Source organism: Saimiri boliviensis, chromosome 14 (genome assembly GCF_048565385.1).
Source record: "Saimiri boliviensis isolate mSaiBol1 chromosome 14, mSaiBol1.pri, whole genome shotgun sequence".
Taxonomy (NCBI): domain Eukaryota; kingdom Metazoa; phylum Chordata; class Mammalia; order Primates; family Cebidae; genus Saimiri; species Saimiri boliviensis.
The window spans coordinates 87,720,991-87,743,139 of NC_133462.1; the positions used below are offsets into that span (position 1 = coordinate 87,720,991).

General features: G+C 38.9%; 1 protein-coding gene across 1 annotated transcript in view; it reads left to right on the forward strand.

Annotated features, from left to right (window-relative positions):
- The window catches only part of FMN2 (formin 2), a 381,705-nt gene that overhangs the window by 178,429 nt on the left and 181,127 nt on the right, over positions 1 to 22,149 (forward strand). The window contains exon 8 of the mRNA XM_039464306.2: positions 21,167 to 21,228. Within this exon, the coding sequence (XP_039320240.2) occupies positions 21,167 to 21,228 (62 nt within the window). The remainder of the gene's footprint in view (positions 1 to 21,166; positions 21,229 to 22,149) is intronic.

The window sequence follows — 22,149 nt, forward strand, 5'->3', positions numbered from 1 at the left end:
GATTTTTCTTCCAAGGGACGCTCTGCTGTGTGCAGAAAATCTAGAACAAGGGAGGTAGGCAAGAGGAGCAGTGGGAAGACTGTCACAGCAACAGACGTGAGATGCTGGTGGCCAGGACCGGAGTGGGCACAGTGGAGGTGTGTGAGACATCAGATTCCTAATATGTTTCAAGGTAGAGGCAACATGTTTTGGTGATGTACCTTGGGATAAAAATATAGGACCCCAGGATTTTGGCCTGAGGTAATGAAAGGTTATCATTGCATCTACTGAGGTAAGGTAAACTGCAGAAAGAACAGGTTTGGGAGGTGAAGATCAGCAAATCCAGGTCAGATCTTGTTTGCTTGAGAGAGAATGGAAAGACAGTGATTTGGAGACTACAGGTATAGACCTGTTGCTGAGATGAAATGCATGAACCTGGTGGTATATATAGCTGGTAGGGGGAATTGGGATCAAGAAAGGGCATTCTTAAGTAGAAAGTATCACCTGTTTGTTACCCATACAAATCACCTCTGAGGAATGGAAGAATCCAATGTATAAGAGAGATCAAGCCAAGCAGGGTGGCTTACACCTATAATCGCAGCACTTAGAGAGGCTAAGGCCGGAGGATTGCTTGAGGCGTTTGAGACCAGCCTGGGAAACATGGTGAAACCCCGTCTCTACAAAAGAAAAGAAAAGAAAAAAGAAAAGAGAAAATCAGCTGGATTTGGTGGCATGTGCCTGTATTTCCAGCAACTGGGTGAGGGCTGATGTAGCAGAATCACTTGAGGCCAGGAGTTCAAGGCTGCAGTAAGCTATGATTGCACCGTGATACTCCAGCCTGGGTGATGGACTGAGACTCCATCTCTTAAAAAAGTAGAGAGAAAAAGAGGGAACACTGTTAGAGTGATGCCCCTGATTAGGGGGATGGGAGGAACTGATGCTAAGTGGAAGAGCTAGCCTTAGATGAGGCATTGACTGTTCTTCTGTAGGAATCCAAGGTGGGCAAGAGTATTCGGTATAAAGGCAACGAGGTTGGCAAAAGTGGTGAGAGGGGCTTCTGTGGTTTTCTTTAATGGTTTCTCCTTGCACAGTTGAAGTAAGAAACAAGGTCATCAGCTGAGAATCAGGAATTTGAGGGAGCAGTTGGAGACTTGAGACAGGAAACAGAGCTCTTTAGGAAAAAGACACACTATACTTGTCTAGCTAGAAGTATGGTGTGGTTCCTGGGCAGCAGTGAAGGGCCCACCAGAGGTTAGTGGCCATGATTTTAAGGGTGATTTGTATTTCTCTCTGTAGTGTTCAGCTGTGCAGGACACAGGCATTAGCATAGGTGAAGAGGTGGTTTTAACAAGGGTTGGTGTCTTATCATTTGCATGTGATATTTTAGTATAGAAGAATTAAAGGATGCGTATGACTCGGGAAGGCATGAATAATGGTGCGTGGTCAAGAATGTGTGTTAGGATGTAAGGGAAGGGTGTGAGCGACAGTATAATTGGGGAGAAGCTTCATGTGTCCTGGTGAAACTGAGGAGAACACTTTGACCCTACCTTGGGGGTTAAGTAGAGAATGATAATGTACTTGAGTCAATCATCTGAAATAATCATGTGAACCCTTAGTTGCACCTAAGCAAAAGGAAAATGCACAATTCATATTGTTAGTGGAAGATGCAGTTATTTATTGGGGTGTGTGTCAGTGTTTTCCTTCCTTTGCCAAGTGACACCCCATTTACCACCATGATCCTCATGGCACAGCATACATAGGCTGCTTGATTTTCCACAATCATGTAAGTTTGTAAAATATCCTCCAGATTATATCCTGTTTGAACCTACTAGGTTATTGCATATAGAGTATTTCTAGATGGGTTAGGAATTAGATCAAGTAGAAGGTGGAGGGCAAAGAGAGCCTCATTTTCTCATCAAACTTGACACTAGTTCGCCTGGGAAACTGCATTGCAGAGTTGTTTTAAATCAGGAAGTTGTTTTAAAATCGGGCTGTGTGTCTGTGTTTGGATTGTTTCCACTTAATCTCTGATTCTGTTAAATGTTTCTTCCATACAAAATAACATAAACTATAGTGGCTTTCTTGATTTACTAACATTCATGTAAAGATAAATTAGAAATATTATGTTTATTTTACATGTAAAATACTAGTAATGAAATGTACACAGAAAATTCAGTCACCATTTTGGTGGACTGTTGAAAAGTATCACTGAGTATTTGTCACAGCAGCCGTTTGGAAGAGAATACAGATCGAGTTATTCATGAGATCCAAGTGGATGTTAATTATTTCCTTAGGAAACAAATACATTTCTTTTAATTCTTAGAATTTTTCATTTCAAAATCTGGTCTGATCAGTGTGTTTTAGACCTGTTAGCTCCCATACTCTAGGACTGCCGTGGTTATATTGAATACAGTTATATTGAATCTTTCTGCCTTTTCTTTAAAAAATAAATAAATAAATCGAGGGAGAAGGATGTGTTTTATCAAGATTATTCCTCGCCCAACCTTAAGTACCTGCATCTTCTAACATTACTTTATTTAGCAGAGTCAAGGCTTTTGAAATATTTAGACGCCTGGTAAATAATAAATTTAAAAATATGGAGTAAATTAAAAATGGAACTCAAATATTATTTAAATTCTAAGAGACTTTACTGTTTTCCGGAAATATTTGAAATGTTTAGTTTAGAATAGTTACCCAAATGCATACCTTACGCTTTCGATATAGATTATTTCTAATTCAAATGTACTCATCAGTGGTCCAGTGAATCTTAACTCATATTACAGTGTGCATATGTTAATGCTTCTTGTTAAGTGCCCACTTTTAAAAGTGTATTTTATAACCATATAAACAGGCGTTTGGGGCCTCTGGCCTCACTGCAGCAGAGTGGGTTGAATCAACATTTGTAGGGTCCGTTGTCATGATCTCGGCCACGGTCTTTGGAGGGCTGTATTCCCATCGTCAGCTGCACATAGCGCAAGGTTTGGGTATCACAGAGACACGATGTCACTCTTCCAGCATCTGTGATACTCTTGAGTAGTAATTTCAGAATACTTACATGAAAGGCTTAAAGTGTTGAAATACGATGAAGTCTGGGGAGTTAACTTTTACTCTCGACTTTAACTCATTTATTCTGTGCCAAAGAGGAATTTGGGGGAGAGGCTGAATTTTCCTTTGTGGTGACCTGGCTGGTGAGGACAAACCTACTTGCTCTCTTCTCTCCTCAGCTAGAAGAGATGAGGAATGGAAGGAGATTTGATATTTCTTAGGAATTTTTATTAATAGGAAATTACTTCTTGAACAGTGAAGATCATAATTTCAGCTGATATTAAATTTTAAGTGCTTCATTAAATGATTTTAGCCATTAGCAACCGTTTCCCCTACACAGATACATTTAGATTGACTAAATGAAAATACAAAAGTATCTTTATATGTGTAAATTGTGAAATTTGAATTCTGCATTATTTTTTCTTGGTTCAGTGTTCATGGGATGATTTATGTATCGGAGCAGCCAAGGAAAAGACCCTAGCAGATTTTTGTAATGACGGAATAAGATTCCCAGCCTGTCAAGCCAGTAGGTGTGGGACTATAGAGAAAGTTCCTAAATTTTAGTCCAATTATTAGAATGGAATCTTAGAGACATTTACGATTCATAGAGCAACCTGAGCTTGAACTGTAATTTGTCCTAGTTGGGCAGTTGGGGAAGAAAAGAGACTTGGAACTAGTGTTACATGATGGAGCACGTCTGTGCTCAAAATTCATGGTGCTCGAGGTAAGTTAAACCTTCTTTTTTTTTTGAGACAAAGTCTTGTCTGTTGCCAGCCAGCCTGCAGTGCAGTGGCATAATCTCAGCTAACGGCAACCTCCACCTCCTGGATTCAGGTGATTCTCCTGCCTCAGCCTCCCAAGTAGCTGGGATTACAGGTGTCCGCCACCAGGCCCAGCTAATTTTTGTACTTTTAGTAGAGACAGGGTTTTACCATTTTTGGCCAGGATGATCACGATCTCCTGACCTCGTGATTTGCCTGTCTCAGCCTCCCAAAGTGCTGGGATTACAGGCGTGAGCCACCATGCCCAGCCCAACCAGTGGTTTCTATCCAAGCTTTTTAACACAGTGATGCTTGTCCTGTGTTTTTACTATTTGCACATATTGCCAGTGATTGGAGGATGTTAGGAAGCTCTGACAATAAAAATGGTTTTCTTTAATGCAAAAAGAATTCTGATATCATGAGAAGAGGACAGCCACATCTTGCTCAATTAAATCAAAGTATGTGGAACACCCCATTTCTGCAGTTGCAGAAATGCTGAAAGTCACTGGATATTTAAAGCCCTGAAGGAAGAAGGGGTTGGGGTTGGGAGAAGCAAATTTGATAGCCTCCTTTGTCAAGACGTCACTGTAAGAAGCAGGTGGTCCTTCCTGAACTCCGGAGGAATGGAAAGTGTGAGGACAGCGCAGTAGATAGAAGAAGGAAAATTCCCTTAACTGTCTACTTTCTATATGCACCAATCACCTATAGAAGTTTAATTAGAACTGAAAAATGTGAGTGGAGGAATTAGAACAGAGGCCTTTCTATCTTATACTTGAAAAGTTTTTGTTTTGGCTTGGTTTGTTTTTTTTTGTGTGTGACAGAGTCTTGCTCTGTTGCCCAGGCTGGAGTACAATGGTGCAATCTCGGCTCACTGCAACCTCTGCCTCCTGGGTTCAAACGATTCTCCTGCCTCAGCCTCTCAAATAGCTGGGACTAGAGGTGTGTGCCACCACGCCCGGGTAATTTTTTGTATTTTTAGTAGAGACGGAGTTTCACAATTAGCCAGGATGGTCTCGATCTCCTGAGGAAAGTTTTATTTTACTTAGGAGCAACTTTTTATTCATTAAAAACGTACCAGATAATTCCTGATATTTGAAACTCTTCCCTACCTTTGACTAATTCCTCGTTCCTCTAGACAATGAAACATTAATTCTTATACACCAACATATACCTCAAAAGATAAGAAAGAAACCTTTATTGACTGAACAAACAACAAAGTATGACTCAACCTGCACAAAATCCAGTGCATCATATTGTTGCACATATAAACTACGTGTTGATGTAAGTAGGGACAAAGTTATTCCAAAGAGAAGGTGATAAGTATGTGGGTGTTAGATTTTTCTTACTTTTAACCTATTGGCAATGTAATGAAACACAAGTTAATTAAGATGATCTCTATAGTACAATGAAGGGTATTACCCTAACATGTCTAATTTTGGTATGTAAGCTCTGACCTTCTCAGTCATATATTACAAATTCACAACTGAGTTTCCTTTTTTTGATGAATTTTTAATTTCTAGTGACCAAACTTCTTAGTTCTTTCCCCCACCACAACATGTCTGCCAATATATAAATGTTTATATCTACTAAAGAAGTTGAATATTTAAGTGAAGTTTTAGATGAACTATTTAAAAAGGAAATGTTTCCCCTTAAAATTGTGATTGTAATCATTGTGTTTATACAGTCAAGCTTTTCTGTTTTTAGGTTTTTTTCAATGAGACATGTTTGTTTAGAATTATACTGAAAAAAGTATGATTCTCACTGGTATGCAAGTTATTTTGGCATGAGGCGTTTTAGATTTCTGATAGATTCTGTACTTACGGAGCAATATATATGCTACATTCAAAATAAAGTTTATCGCTGTTCCCCTTTTAGAACATGTGTTAGAAAACAGTGGCAAAATGTGATCCCAGAGTTAGGGTTCTATTTCCAGGGGAACTCACTAAGCCCTCTTTTACAAGAGCATGAATGTTTACCTAAGCAAGAAGGTGAAGTCCGTTATGCCCAATAAAGGACATTTTGCCGTGCTGGTTTACGGAAAACATTCAACAGACAGTGGATGTTTTACATAAAGTACAGTGCGTTGTTTGAAACTCTTTACTCGTCTATACACTTATGCTTAAAATAAACACTCTCAGGGAATATACCAGTCTTTTTTTTTCTGCCGCCTTTATTCCACACCCTAGATTTTGTCACCTGCCAAAGTCAAATAAATCTTATCTAAACAGTTGAGATAAGCGCTGAGTCGTACCCAGTATGGTCAAATCAACAAACCTCTCCAAAAACAGAAATGAAATACAATATCGCTAGATTAAACAGTCTACAATGGTAATCATGTTTGCATTTAAAGATTTTATTCCAAAAGGATCACAGTCTTGGTATCCATTTTTTTCCTCCTGCCTAGACAAGACGGCGACATACTGACTCAAACAAAATGCATTTGTTCTCTAACAATTTAACTTGTACAGCTCTTATAAACAAGGCCATAGGTGTATGAAGCCTACCGACTTAATCAGTAACTTATGTCGTTAACCTTGTATAAGCAAGTATGCTTGAGATGTACCAGCGTTGGATTGTGTCTTGGGTTTCGTTTTTTTCTGGCAGGAAAGCCTTTCTTTATGCCGCCTAAGTGCAGAGTCTGTGGCATTCTGGGATTTTATTGTCTGTACTTTATAGTAAAGCTCCACCATGCTGAACTGTTTAAAAAGAGAAGCTAGTATCAATTAAGGTGATTTCTAAATCATAGAATATTATTAAAAATGCAGGGGGTTTTTTGTTGATAATAAGGTGTAAACTCTATGAGGCCAGAAACTATGTCTGTCTGGTTGATGCTGTATCCTCAGGGCAGACAAAGGTACCTGACCCAGAGTTAGAACTCGATGAATATTTGTTCAATGAGTGAATGATGTTTTCCGAAAGATGTTCTGTCTTCTTTGTGATGACTAAAAATATTTGATAGTTACTGCATCAATTTCTGATGTTTAAAAACATGTCTCTCAAGAGAGTACATTTTTGTCTTATAGTTATGTCTAAATGGTTCCCTTTCAACATCATACCATTTAACTAGCAAGTTTTTGAATATACAATAAGGGAAGGACAGATGTCGCAATATCATCGTCATTTTTTGGTATTATCTCTAAAGCATGGTCATTTGTGCATTTCTTATTGTAGAGCAAGTTATACACTGCCTGCTGGTTTGAAAATAACCCATTTTTCATCATTCTTTAAGCAGATCTTTGTTTACTTTGGTTCGTGAACTTGGGAATTAGCCCAGTTGGATATAGATGCATGACTCGAATATGCTGTCCTTCTTTTATGTTTAAGTTCCCAACAATAATGCAAAATTTATATTCTTATTTTCTAATTTGTATTTTGCTTTATGAGAGGAACTATATCTACAAAGGCATATGTGCTATTTGGACATTTACAGTAAACTAAAGAACCTTTCATTTTTAAGTGCCTGCTATAACAAGGACTGTTTTCCACACAATGGAGGAGTTAACTCTAATCTTTATAATATCCATTTAAGGGGATAATAACATTACCACTAATATATCTATTACCCATGTGAATAAACCAAGGCTCAGTGAGCTTACCAAGTCTCTCCAAGAGTTGCATAGCTGGTTAGTCACACATCCAGGCTTTTAGTTCAGATCTATGTAAATCCAGAACGCAAAGTCTAAGTCTCATGTAATTCTGGAGAAAACCACAACTTTTGAGTTAGTATTTTGGTGAGTTAAGAGTTCTCAGTAAACATGTTACTGTTTAAACTAGGGCTTTGAATCAGAAGAGCAGTAATAAAATTTAGAAGTCCTAAAAATACAAGGAACAGAATGCCACTATTTTAATTTGTGATCAAATAAAGAGTGCTGTTGGTATATTTTCCATTTAACTGAACCTTTTTTTTTTTTCTGAGATGGAGTCTTGCTCTGCCACCAGGCTGGAGTGCAGTGGTGCTATCTTGGCTCACTGCAGTCTATACCTCCTGGGTTCAAGTGATTCTCCTGCCTCAGCCTCCTGAGTAGCTGGGATCACAGCCACGCACCACCATGCCTGGCTAATTTTTGTATTTTTAGTAGAGACGGGATTTCACCATGTTGGCAAGGATGGTCTTGATCTCTTGACTTCATGATCTACCTGCCTTTGCCTCTCAAAGTGCTGGAATTACAGCTGTGAGCCACCTCAGCCAGCCTTAATTGACCTTTATCATAGTCTTTAGATAATCCATGAATTAGTTGAATTCCAAGTAATCCAGAATTACTTGAAATATTATTCACAAGCATGTGTGCGGGGTTTCAGGTGTATGTTAAGAATGCCTGGCACCATGTGTTCTGGTAAGAGGCCCCTGTTTGTGTGCATACTCAAAAGCCCCAGGTTTCCAGATGCCCAAGCATCTTAGTGGTGAGTTGTAGAAAGCATGCAAACAGTACTTCCTTTCATCTTGTAGAATGTTCCACTGAATATAGTAGCAAATGTCTTCCTTCATTTGAAATGTTAGTTTTCATCAATTGTTGGATATGTTCACTTAACTAAGCCAAGCAAAATCAAACAAAAATTTTAAAAATTGATTGGCTGCATCTTTAGAAAATGTTTGTTATAGCCAAGCACGGTGGCTCACACCTGTAATTCCAGCACTTTGGGAGCCCAAGGGGTGGATCATAAGGTGAACAGTTCAAGACCAGCCTGGCCAAGAAGGTGAAACCTTGTCTCTACTAAAAGTACAAAAATTAGCTGGGTGCAGTAGTGGGCACATATAATCCCAGCTACTTGGGAGGCTGAGGCAGTAGAATCACTTGAACCTGGGAGACAGAGGTTGTAGTGAACTGAGATTGTGCCGTTGCACTCTAGCCTGGGTGACAGAGCAAGACTCTGCCTTGGAAAAAAAAAAAGAAAGAAAATATTTGTTATGTAATACATGTTGGAAGTTTTTAATGTAATTGCCCAGGTTTGCAGATTTTCATTTGGGGATTAATGTACCAGCAAGATGTGCCTTATAAAGGAATGCTGGGTGTCATTCTTGACTCCATTGACATCCAGCTGCACAGCTGCATGGTGATACGTGCTTCCTGATGGTTTCTATGCTTTACTGAGTTTCAAATAAACATTGAGCGATGATAGTTCTAGACATTTCTACCAAGCTTTGTTTTTTCTTCTTTCTTCTTACATCTTCCCAGCAGATTAATTAAAACAATAATAGAAATAAAAATTAAGGCAGTCCTGAGAATAAAAATGGGCCTTTTGTGTCCAACACAGATTATAAATGCGGAGGAGGAAAAGGAGGCTTCTTCCTCTAGTCACGTCTGTCTGCTGCTCTTTTCTTTGCAGTTCCTCTCCTCATTATTATGTAGAGGTTTATGTTTGTAGCATTTGTAGCAGGAATTTTTGCCTGAGTTAATTTGGCTTTTGCTTTCTTAGGCATTTCTGCCTTTGTGGATTTCTGGAGCCAAGAAGGCAAATGTGTGAGTGGCAGCATCCTTTCTTAAGGTTGTCTGTTGTGATTTTTCTCTGGAGGTTCAGCAGTTAACTTTTGTTTTTCACATTGCACACTCCTTCAGTTGTCTGCTATATGGAGGATGCTGTGGTTTGATAGCATAATGTCTAAGACAAGATCCCTGCTCTTAGACTGTTTAAAATCTTCTTGGACAAAACACATACTTTTATACAATATGGGGAATAGCTCAAGTGTATCAGATGACTTTTATTTATGTTAAAGGGTGGAATCCGGTAGGGAAAGTCATGAGCCTTGCTAGTTATGGAGTGTGTTGGAGATTACTTAGACTGGAGCTTGGAATTGCTACTTTGTTAGAAAAAGCAGTTTGTCCACATTTAGAGCTACACTTTCCAGTTTCCATTTCATTCCAGGTGACCACAGGAAACTGATCTGGTCAGTGAGAGGTAAGTAGAAGTCTCCTAAAAATTGATGATTCATTGGCATTGCATTGCACATTTCTTCTTGCTTTCCCCTTTTCTCTTTCATTTTGTTTGGAACATGTACGTGATGGATGGTACAGTAGCAGCAATTATTCCATGTGAGGAAAAGGCATATGAAGACCACTTAAAAATTGTAAGCTCTACATTTGAATCAATGTTGCTCTATCTTAGCTTTGTTCAAGTCACTCTCTACTCAGATTCTTTTACTTACTTCTGAAAACATTTTTTAACTGATTCAAATGTGTTTAACACTTTTGCCATATTTTCATGTGAGTAATTATCAGGAATGAATTCATATTTCAAATAATATTTATCGCTATATTCTAACTAGATGCCCACATTACTCCCTAATATAAGCCAATCTTTTAAGCTAGGGAAAAGATTGAGTTAGAAACAATCAGTCAGGAATGAATGACATTTTCTCCCTCATCTAGACCCTGTGGTTTTCATTTTACTTACTAATAAACTCAAAGATACTGGAATTCAGTTCTTATTTCTCCTTAATTCCACAAGAATACAGATGATATTTCCCTTCCCCAGCTGTCCACTCTAGCAATTCTTCATCCGTCTATACAACTTTTCTTCAACTTTATATGGTTTTGTTTTTTTAACAGCTAAAGGCAAACACAAACTTAGCCAGGTAAGAAGAGGGAAATATTTCTATTATTAGATGAAGGATTATAAAGGAAGATAAGCAGAAAAAGTTTCTAAATTGTAATTTATCTTCTAGCTTCAGAGTCCCTAAAAGTTTTTAAGGACTTTTTCTAGGTCCTTAAAAATGAAAAAACTAATAGGCATTGTAATGAGTGAGTTCCGTGAACAGAGGGATCACTAGGGACACAGCTCTGGCTGGGCTAGAGTGTGAACCAGGTGCTTTATATCTGGCAGGCATATGGTCAGAGGGAGTACATGATTCTATGGGTTTTGTTAATCTTACCTCACTGGGATCTACTCTCAGGAGCTGGTCAACCTTTTCTTTCCTCCTGGAACTCCTGTTATTTGGATGTTGGCCTTCCCGGATTTGTCTAAATGTCTTAGCTTTTAATCTTCTTTTCCTTTTTGATCTACTTTTGGGAAATTCTCACATTTATTTCCTGAATCTTCTGTTGGGTTTTTCTGTTACCCTGTTTTTATGTTTGAAGAAACATTTTGTTCAATTAGGAGGGTGTTGCAATAATTGCAGGCAATAGTTGGGAATGTTTGAGAATGGGTGGTAGCAGGGCGGGTGGTGCGGTGAAGTCATTTTCTGGATGTGTTTGGAATGTGGACTCAACACGATTCATGATATGTCGGATGTGGAAGGTGAGGGGAAGAAAGGAATTCAGGACAGTTCTTCTGAACAGCGAGCAGATGGAGTCTCCATCATGTGGGACAGAAGAGCATGGATAGTGTGTGCTGCCTGTTAGACACCCAAGTGGTGATGCTGAGAAGGCTGTTGGTTCTATAAATGAGGAGTTCAGAAAGGAGGTTGAAAGCTGGAGATGAAAGTGTGGGAGTATTTCAAGCCCACCGTGGGACTGGGTGAGACCACCAAGGTGGTGAGTGTAGATACAGATAAAAAGGGGTGGCGGTAGTGAACCCTAGGACATTCCAAAAATGAGAAGTTAGGGAGAGGAAGAGCTGGCAGGGGAGCCTGAGGAATGGGTAACGTTACAAGTAGGAAGAAGAGGAAGAGAGACTGGTATACTGGAAGCTAAGATAAATTTTTAGCACGTGTATCAGAAGGAAGGAATTTATAACTGTCACATGCTGCCAAGGGTTGAGAAACGTGCATTTGGATTTCACAAGATCTGAAGCACTGGTGACTCAGTAATCAGAGCAAAGACTTGATGAGTGGGATTAGGAAGTGATGGGCAGAGAAGAATGTGGGGACAGCAAGTATTGACGACACTTTGTAGGAGTTGGAGGAGTTTTACTGCTATATTTTTTTCCTGGGTTTTTTTGTTTTGTTTTGTTTTGGTTTTTTTTTGGTCTTGAACATCCCTTGTGGAGGCTTCCCGTAGACGATTTGATCCTTGACTGTTCTTGCTTAAGTCTAAAAGACAATGAGAAACCCTGAGTCCTCATGTTGGGCTCTTGGACTTTGAGACCAATGTGGCATTTTCGGTGTGTGTTTTCTGTTGGGCTTTCACCAATGTCTTTATCTTTTGGTCTTTTTTCCTGGGATTGAGAGATTTCCTGGAGACTTCCCATTTCTGGCTTGGGTAGTAAAGGTCTGTTTGGCAGTGTTCTTGACCTTAAATTGGGGGAAGAGGGCTGAGTGGAGGTATGGAGGCTTTTGCATTCAACGTACAGTACTGCACATGGTCCCTGTGTATTCAGCATAGGAACCTGTCCTACAGTTGTGCTTTCTGTATCTTTGTCCAGAGACTTTGATTTAATTTCTTAAGAAAGTCAAACTGATGAAGTTGGAAGGGGCTTCTTCAGAATGGGCGTGTAACTGACTGACTGGCAGCATTCACGCAGTGCTCGTTGTTGCTGGTATTCCTCGCTTTACCCTCAGCTGGACAAGTACCTGCTGCCAGTTCCTTGGCCCTCAGGGTTGGTGCTCAGTTTTTTCCCTGAAAGGTGTGGCTTTATCATTCTAAGGTCTACAAAGCCAGGTACGGCTAGCTTCCCTATTTTGTTGCTGTCATCTCCTCTTCTTTCATCTAGTTCTTATGGGTTTATCTTTTTAAAATATATTTTTACTACAGCTTTAGTGAAACTTCAGAAGAGGACAAAATCAAATGCATGTACTTACTGTGCCATCTTAACCAGAGATACTTCCCAGCAATATGTGATTAATACATATCACAGTGCAAATCAAATGAAGCAACTTGAATGTTAGGTGATGCTATTAAGATTTAGACCATCTAGTTAGTACTCTCTGTCACTTTGAGGATTTTTTTTTTTTTTTTTTTGAGACGGAATCTCGCTCTCTTGCCAGGCTGGAGTACAGTGGCACAATCTTGTCTCAGATTCCAGTGATTCTTCTGCCTCAGCCTACTGAGTATCTGGCTATTACAGGCACACACTACCACGCCCAGCTACTTTTTGTATTTTTAGTAAAGACGGGGTTTCACCATGTTGGCCAGGATGTTCTTGATCGCTTGACCTCATGATCTGCCCGCCTCGGCCTCCCAAAGTGCTAGAATTACAGATTTGAGCCACCACTCCTGGCCCCACTTTTAGGATCTTTTACACCTGACAATGCCATTCTTTCTCCCGTTTGCACAAGCTCTACCTTGTGCTTTTATCATGGTGTAACTGTCACGTAGTTACTTGTGGATGTGTCTTTCCACTTCACTATACTGTGAGCTCTTCTAGATGGGAGAGTGTGAGTGTGTATAACTCCAGATCCCTAAAATGTTTTGTAGGACATTTACAAAAAAAGATTGTCAAATAAATTTGTTACCCCCAAATGTAAGTTTCTAGTTCACTGAAATATATAGTGAAACAAAAATTCACTGCTTACATGTCTTCTTCTTCATGCTTTTAAAGCCTAAATGACATGCCACCTGCAGCTGCTCAGAGAGGTCTCTTACAAAATGTTTCCTGGTGGCTAGAGGAAGATGAAAAACCTGACTCTTTTAAATGAGAGGATGCTTCTGATCTCTGTTACCTAAGATGAGTGTCTACTCAAAAACAAACGTCTTTGCTTCTCAGCAACTTGCAAAGCTAATTTCACCATAGCTTTTCCTGTGGCTTCTACATTTTAAACGGGGTAAAGATGCTTTCTTTAAGCCCTTATACACCTTCTTACTCTGCCAGTGAAAAGAGGGCATGAACTGTAAATACAGGCTGATTTGTATTCGTTTTGTGTATAAGCTTCTGCTGACTCCACTTCCCTTTCCACATACCTTAACCCAAATTAGTGTTAATGCCTTCCCTGTGGTGACTTGTTTAGTCTCCTATGTTACTATCAGTACAACTGAAACTGTCATTTTTCTTTTTGCTGAGAATGTTTTCAACCTGGTTCATCTGAAACCTCTCAATCTAAGGTACTGATTTGGAGGGATATTTTTTAAAAAAATTTTCCATTATAGGAATGTGAAATGAGCCATAATAATCATCATAACAACCAACATTTTCTGAGTGTTTGTGCATGGCACTGCATTTTATATTTATTATTTAATTTCCTGCAAGAACCCCGTAGGACGGATACTCTTATTAGGTTCATTTTTGCAGATGAGGAAATCAAGATGCGCTGGGTTATAATAAGTTTCGTGGTCTGTTGACTTGAGAGCCCACTGTGCCCCACTGCCTTCTAGTACCATCAGATGGCAATGTGACATGACAGAATTATTATCTTTGTGTTCTGTGTTTTTGAGCTGTGATGTCAGCTAGAGTTTAGTTATTTATGAAAAAATAATCAGAGTGATCTCAAAGAATGGTCAGTTTGTTCAGTAAAATAGAAAGTAGGGTTGATTTTCAGGAATTACTAACCTCAGCCTATTTTAGCCTTTCAATATTCAAGGAAGATGTTTTTCCAAGTCTTTTGTGTACTGGGTTCTTCTAGATACAGAAAGGATACAACAGTGAATGAAGTGTGACCATGTCATTGTTGAGGGAAGGGTCTGTTCATATTGTCTCACATGTCTCTGTATATGTAAATATCATATCTCATAGGATGTCTATTTATAGAAATGATGAGGTTTAGCTTATTTGATAGGTTACATCTATATCAGAACCCAGCCTTCCTGACTAGTGCACTTTTTCTTTCCACTGAATCACGATGCTTCTCCATGTCTTTTGTCAACCTAGAGCCTAATAGGAGATTAAAAACATTTACATTAATAAAATTAACACAAGGTAGAGATCCATAGAGCAGCACAAGTTGGCACCTGAAGTCCAGGGAACAGAGAGCCATGGATTAGCAATGGGTTATGGTGGGCAGCCCCTCAGATGAAACCTGGAGACCTCCTCCTCCTGAAACTCATGGCTTTGTGATATTCCCTACCCTTTATATGTGGGCTAGACTCATGACTCACACAGAATAGAAGAAAGACTAGGCTACACTAGACTAGAATAGGGGTGATGGGATGCTACTTCCAAAATAAGGTTACAAGGAAAAGGAGACTCTGTCTTGTATGCCCCTTCTGTCTCACTCTAAGGGAAGCCAACTACCTTGAGAGCTGCCCTCTGGAGAAGCCCACCTGGCGGGAAACTAAGTCAGACTTTCAGCCAACCAGTAGTGAGATGCCGTGGCCCTCAGCCTGAGGAGCTGAATCCTGCCAACAGCCTATGAGTAAGGCTGGAAATGGATCTTCCTATAGAGCCTTCAGATGAGACCATAGCCCCCGCCAACACCGTGATTGCAGTCTTATGGGAGACCTTGAGGCAGAGGCCCCTAGTTGAGCTGCACCTGGATTTGTGACCCACAGAAAATACGAGATAATCCGCATGTGCTCTGTAAGCCCCTAAGCTTTGGTGTAACTCACCATGCAGAAATGAATAACACATTTGGTAATAAACACCGCGATTTTCTGGTTTGCGGCATTTTTACCACCAGTTTAGCAGATCACACAGGAAAGATTAAAGTAGGTGACTGCTGTGGCTGGGATAAGTGCTCATGGCTGATGAAAAGAAGGCGCCATCAAGCACAGCCCTGAGAAACTGCTCTAGTCCTGTCTCATCCAACAGAGCCTTGATTTTAAAAAGTATCATCGTAAGGCAGGTACTAACACTGTTCCATAACTTAAAATGTTGCATTCGACAAGAGTAATCATATCAGACTGAATTATATACAGATAGTTTGAGCATGGTGGCTCATGCCTGTAATCTTAGCACTTTGGAAGCCTGAGGTAGGAGGATCACTTGAGACCAAGAGAGTTCAAGACCAGACTGAGCAACGTAGCAAGACTTTGTCTTTACAAAAAAATTTAAAATAGAAATATTAACTGGGCATAGTGGCATATGCCTGTTGTCCCAGCCACATGGGCAGCTGAGGTGAGAGGACTGCTTGAACCCAGGAGTCTGAGGCTGCAGCGAGCTGTGATCATACCACTGTACCTCAGCCTGGGCGACACAGTGAGACCTTGTCACTCTATCTCTGTCTTTAAAAAAGGAGATTACACAAATAAAGTGAGCTAATGAATCTGGCTACTCAAAATATGGGAAAGATCAACAAATTTGTCTAATAATGTTTTTGCAGTGCTTTGTTTTAAATGAGTTCCTTTTGAGGCACACTCTTAAAATATGGTTCTTTCCCTTCTATGCAGTGCTTTGAAAGTATAGAGACAGGATTCATTTTATCATGTAAACATTCATACAGATATATTACTTTGCTCTCTAGCCTGTGGGTAATTCAACATTTGTAGTAAGTTAGAATAAGAAGCATGTACCACATTTCTGGGGCTGACAAAGGCAACCATGGAAGAGAACAAGTTAATAGCAAAGACCAAGTGTCCAAGGATAGACATCTGTCTGTGTACAGTCAAGTGTCAGACTGTTTCCTATGTTGAGTCTATAACGCTTGGTAGTTTTGAATTGCTTTTTCTTTAATTTTTTAATGTAATGCAACCATCAATCAAAATCTTGAAATCAAAAGAAAAACAGATTTCTTTTTCTGTTTGGACATTTTGTTTTGAGACATTTAAAATATCTGGTGAAACTGGCTATTTGACTTCCAAAATAGGCCATTTCATTTTTCATTTTGTAACAGCATGGTTTAACAAAAACAGCATTGGATCTTAGTGAGTTCATACTGGTGGAGTTCATGATGAGAATAGCTATTGTGATCTTTTAACTATTGAAAGCCCGTGTTCAGTCCTGAACCTAGTTTTAATCTAGCACCTAGTTTTAATCTAATTTCTGAACCGATGTGTTTACAGGTAATGTACACCTTAAAATTAATCACACCCATTATTCCAAGGCTTTTTGAGTTATCTTTCTACTATGTAATTACTTATTTTCACCACATGGTAAGCATATGCTATAAACAAAAGTTTATTATCCCACTTGATAAAGTCTCAGAGAAGCTTAGTGTCTTAATCAAAGACATACAGCCAATTTGTATGAAAGCCTGAAAGATTACTATGTTCTTCTACTTCTCTATCTAGTCATTGGCATTTGATAAAATCATAGACAAGAATTGCTATCTGTTTTGGTCTGGAGTGGTGTTTGTTTGTTTGTTTGTTTGAGACAGTCTGGCACTGTCACCCAGACTGGAGTACAGAGGCATGATCTTGGCTCACTGAAACTTCTGCCTCCCAAGTTCAAGTGATTCTCCTGTCTCAGCCTCCTGAGTAGCTGGGAATACAGGCATGCACCACCATGCCTGGCTAATTTTTGTATTTTTATTGGAGATGGGGTTTCACCATGTTGGCCAGGCTGGTCTTGAATTTGTGACCTCAGGTGCTTGCCTTGGCCTCCCACAGTGCTGGGATTACAGGCGTGAGCCACCACATCAAGCTGGAGTGATTATTAATCTGCGGTTGTGTGTAGGTTCTTTAAAGGAAGTGGTAAATATCTCAATTTGTTATAATCCTGGAAAGTTAGCATATCTGACAAATAAATGAATAATCTTTTAATGCACAAAAGGATCAGTGTTTCCTCTCAACACCTCTGTCCTCGAACCCACTCACATAAAACAGAACAGATTCTTCCTGGTTAAAGATACTTGTATATGTTTTTGAGAAAGTGATTAAAACTGCACTGTAGACTGCAGAGGTTGAGTGGGGGTGGGAATTGTAATGAGTCCCAGGCGAGGATGGGAGTTACACAGCGTCTGAAAGCAACAAGGAGGAAATGAGTGTGAGATATCTGACCTCTAATCGGAAGTGTAATCACAGTGGCACCTTGCTGAATATTAGAGGGTAAAGTAATCTGAATTAAACATTTATCACTGAATATTCTTTTAAATTTTGGGTTTATCTGAAATCTAGTCTTGTGTTTAATCATTTAAATTCTCATGAACAAGACAGAGTATAATGAACAAGCCCCAGTAGCTCTGTACCAGGCTCTCTTGTTTAATTCTGATAGCTCATCATTCAGGTAAAGGTGCCATCCTTCAGTAGATGCAGTAGGAATTTTTTTTTTTTGATACATGAGGAAGCTAAAACACAAATAGAAAAAAAAATCAACTTGTTTAACCCTGGGCTTGATTATAAGGCCACTTGAGCAGGACGGATCTTTTTTGTTGTTGTTAAAACAGACTCTCGCTCTGTCCCCTAGACTGGAATGCAGTGGCGCAATCTTGGCTGATTGCAACCTCCGTCTCCCAGATTCAAGCAATTCTCTATCTCAGCCTCCTGGGTAGCTGGGATTACAGGCGCCCACCACCATGCCTGGCTAATTTTTTTTGTATTTTTAGTAGAGACGGGGTTTCACCATCTTGGCCAGGCTAGTCTTGAACTCCTGACCTCATGATCCTCCTGCCTCTGCCTCCCAAAGTGCTGGGATTACAGGTGTGAGCCACCATGCCCAGCCTAGAAGGATCTTCTAATAGTTGAAATTTTGTGAAAAGTTGGCATGGGAAAGTAACCTTCACCAACCCCATGCCAAACCCTTTAACTTATTATTGCCCTTGAGCCCCACAAAAACCCAAAACCAAAACTTTGCTAATACTTCCCATTATCTCCTTGTTCCTGCCCCATAAAGGAACTAAAGCTTATAAAAAAGCAACTTACTTGAAGTCATGCAGCAACAAATAAAAATTTAAATTGAAACTTAGTTTAGTTTCATTCCATGTTCTATGTTTGTTCCACATCAGGAAACTGTATCCTGTAAAAATAATATTCCCTTTGGAGGAACTATATCACCTTGATAAAATTTCAATACTCAGGTAATTTCCTCCCAAACAAGGCTGAAATTTTGGATTTGGAATCAAGAAATTTCTGAGGAGTTTTTTTCTTTGAATCTTTTTGCCACCTAAATAAATAAATACATAAATAAATAGGTAAGTACATAAGTAAATAAGCAAAAAATAATTTTAAAAACCCTTTTAGGCATTCTTAATGATGTAGAAATCTGTTGTATTCTCTGTGCATTATCAGTTGTCTGCAGATTTTCAAGGCTGGGTAATTCAGCACATTCCCACCCAAATAGCTCCAACTTTAAATCATTATTACTCAAGTAACTGTTAACCCTTCTAGTAAACTAGTGTAATATATCGCTGATGTATAGGAAACACCTTACATTTGTTGAATACATTTGGGAATGCTTATCTTATTTCCTTCATTTTAGAATTTCATCAATTGAAAATGCACCGTCGAACAGATTTTAAGGGGTGAATCAAAATGCACCAAAGAACAGATTTCAATGGAAGACACTTCTAAACATCTAGTAATATAGACAATTTAATCAAAGTCCTGATTTCTGAAATGTCAGCATGTGCTTTTTAAATTGAGGAAGCATAGCACTTTGGTAATCCTAATCTTCCCCTAATTACTTCTTTTACGTTTATTTCCTATCTAGAATTTCTATCAGTGCATCCATTCATCTGTCAGGATTTAATCTTTCTTTTTAGCTGAGAAGATTTTGTTCTGAAAACTGCTGATTCCCATTTGAATTGTGTTAACTTCTCTCATGCCAACTAGGGAGAGATTTTGTGGAGAAACAGTAACAGTGTTGCTTTCAAGTGACGTTTTCTGTGGAAGAGTGGAAAATGAGATTTCATGAGTTAGGACCCTTTGAGAACTTGTTCAGGAGCACATGACATTTATTAAGATATTCATTATTAACAATATTCTTTCAATCTCATGTATATGACATTGCATGAGATGTCTGTCTTTCTTAATATTCTTTCGATCTTATGTATATGGCGTTACATGAGATAGAAAGATGAGAAACCTTAGAATATTCACAAGTAAAGTTTTATGTGGGAATAATAGTGTGCTTTAAAATGATGGATAAAGTCAAAGGGCAATTGTGTACTTTAAGAGCTTTCAATTGATTGTGAATAATATTATTGTGTTTCTTTGCCTTGTTCTGGGGTTGAAATCTTACACCAAGTTGATTCTTAGGATTTCTTTTATAGTTTTCTTATCAAGTAGAGAATTACTGGATTATTAGGTAGCCAATGAATTCCAAAATCAGAAACCTTTGGATTCATTGTAAGATTTTCATGAAGTAGTTTCTGCACAAATCGAAAGAAGGTAATTCCATGCATAAATTTGCTGTTTTTACTCAGGTTTTATGCATTTCATTACATATGATCACAGCACAATTACTAGCTAATCCCTTTTAATTAATTTTTTAAATGTGGTCAAAATTAGTAGGACTGTGCTTTTACTACTTTGAAACATTAAAGTTTGTGATAAGTGTGCCTTAGATGGTTTAATGAATAAGATTTGACTGAGACTCTTACGCTTAGATTTGTATTTCAGACCTAAGTTTTTTTTTTTTTTGAAACTGAGATCGTGGATTATTATTAGGTTGGAAGTATCATATTCTACCTGGTACAATATTTTTTGGAACTGAGTCTGGGCTCAGTTCCCAGCTCCAAATACAAACGCTAAATTACCTTGGTTAGATTTCTCATCCATTCTATTCTTCCATTCCCACTTGTCTTTTTAAATGCTTCCCTGGGGTTTTGCCAGAGTCAACTAGATAATGTCTCATGTGAAACTTTGAGAGATGAGACATTGTAAATGCCTCTGTTATCAAAATAAATATATCTAGTTTGTGATTATTCACTTCGTGATTTTTGTCTCTGAAATTTGTAACCTTCCAAGAGCATCACTGGCTACTTGGCACAAATTCTATCAGGGCAAATTCACCTTGTTTCTACCTAATACCTGCGAAGAAAACACAGCATCATTTTTATTAACCTATGTCTAAACCAAGTAATAAAGCACACCTACTCCAAAATACAATACAGATTTCCCCAGGCAAACAAATGCATAAAGAAAATATTCCTGATTGTTCTATTATCTCTCTGGCTTCTTCCTTGTATAACCATGTAGTGTATATTTTAAGGATGGATTTTTAAGGTAGCATCTGTGCTGACATCACTACCGATATCAAAGAATCATCCTTTGGTTATAACGTTTTGAGGAATTATAACAGGAAATGCACCCGTCATTTTTGTACTAAGTCTATCAGTGTAATGATTAAATTTTACCTTTGTCAAATGCTCTAGATAAACTGGTGAATTTAAGTGTTTATTAGAATAATACTGGGATGTAGCATTCACCAGAGTGATTTGCTTACTTTTGTGGTATTAAGCAGATTTTTCAAATTCATTCAGTTAGGGCGTGAAAGACAGACCTCACAGTTTCTCCCTGACCTTTGCCTGGGCCATTTTCACGGAATTGAGTATTTGTGGAGCAAGTGAAAGCTTCAACACTTGATACCTGGCCCAGTGAAATTCTGGGTGCAGGCTTTGCAGTGGGGGCAAGGGGAAATATTGGAGTTAGAGCCCCTCCGCCATCTGGCTGCTGGGTCATGAGCCTGTTGTCTGAGACGATCACACATCTTTTCCCAGGCGGCTTATAGCAATTTATCTTCTTCTTTTTTTTCTACAGCTGTTGTGAACTTGGACAATTCTGTGGTTGACCTGGAGACCCTTCAAGCTCTCTATGAGAATGTGAGTAATAGAAGGAAGTTTATGTGTGAGTCTATAATACTCACGCAATTCATGTCTGTGTGCACATACAGGCTCTTTGCTTAAGGTCCTCTAAGGACATTTGATCTGACTGTTGTGAATTTGCCCAAGTAGGAGTTTATTACAATACTTCAAAACTTTCTAGAACACATCAAACAAATGTGTGATCTCATGGTTTTAAAAATTGTGAATCAAATCATATTGCATATGAGATCATTCACGTATTTTTTTGTTTGTTTTTTGAGATGGAGTCTCACTCTGTTACCCAGGCTGGAGTGTGGTGGTGTCATCTTCTGCCTCCCAGGTTCAAGCGAATTTCCTGCCTCAGCTTCCTGAGTAGCTGGGATTACAGGCACGCGCCACCATGCCTGGGTAATTTTGGTATTTTTAGTAGAGACGGGGTTTCATCATGTTGGCCAGGCTTGTCTCAAACTCCTGACCTCATGATCTGTTTGCGTAAGCCTCCCAAAGTGCTGGGATTACAGGCATAAGCTACCGTGCCTGGCCCATTTTTTTTTATTCATCTGTTTATTTATAATTTAAACAATAGTCAGTACTGATATGGGGACTAATTAAAGCCAAGCATCGTTCTGTGTAACACACACACACACACACACACACACACACACACTCACACACAGACCCCCCACACACACACACACACTCATACACACTTAAAATTTTTAAATACTTAATTGAAAAAGATTGAATACATTCTGGGTGTGTGTATTGAATATATTTATGCTGATTTGATATACATACTGATTACCACAGTCAGATTAACACATCCATCACCATCCATGCTGTATATAAGATCTCTAGAAGTTATCGTCTTATAATGGAAAATTTGTACCTTTTGACCAGTATCTTCCTATTTTCCCTACCTCCAACTCCTGGGCAACC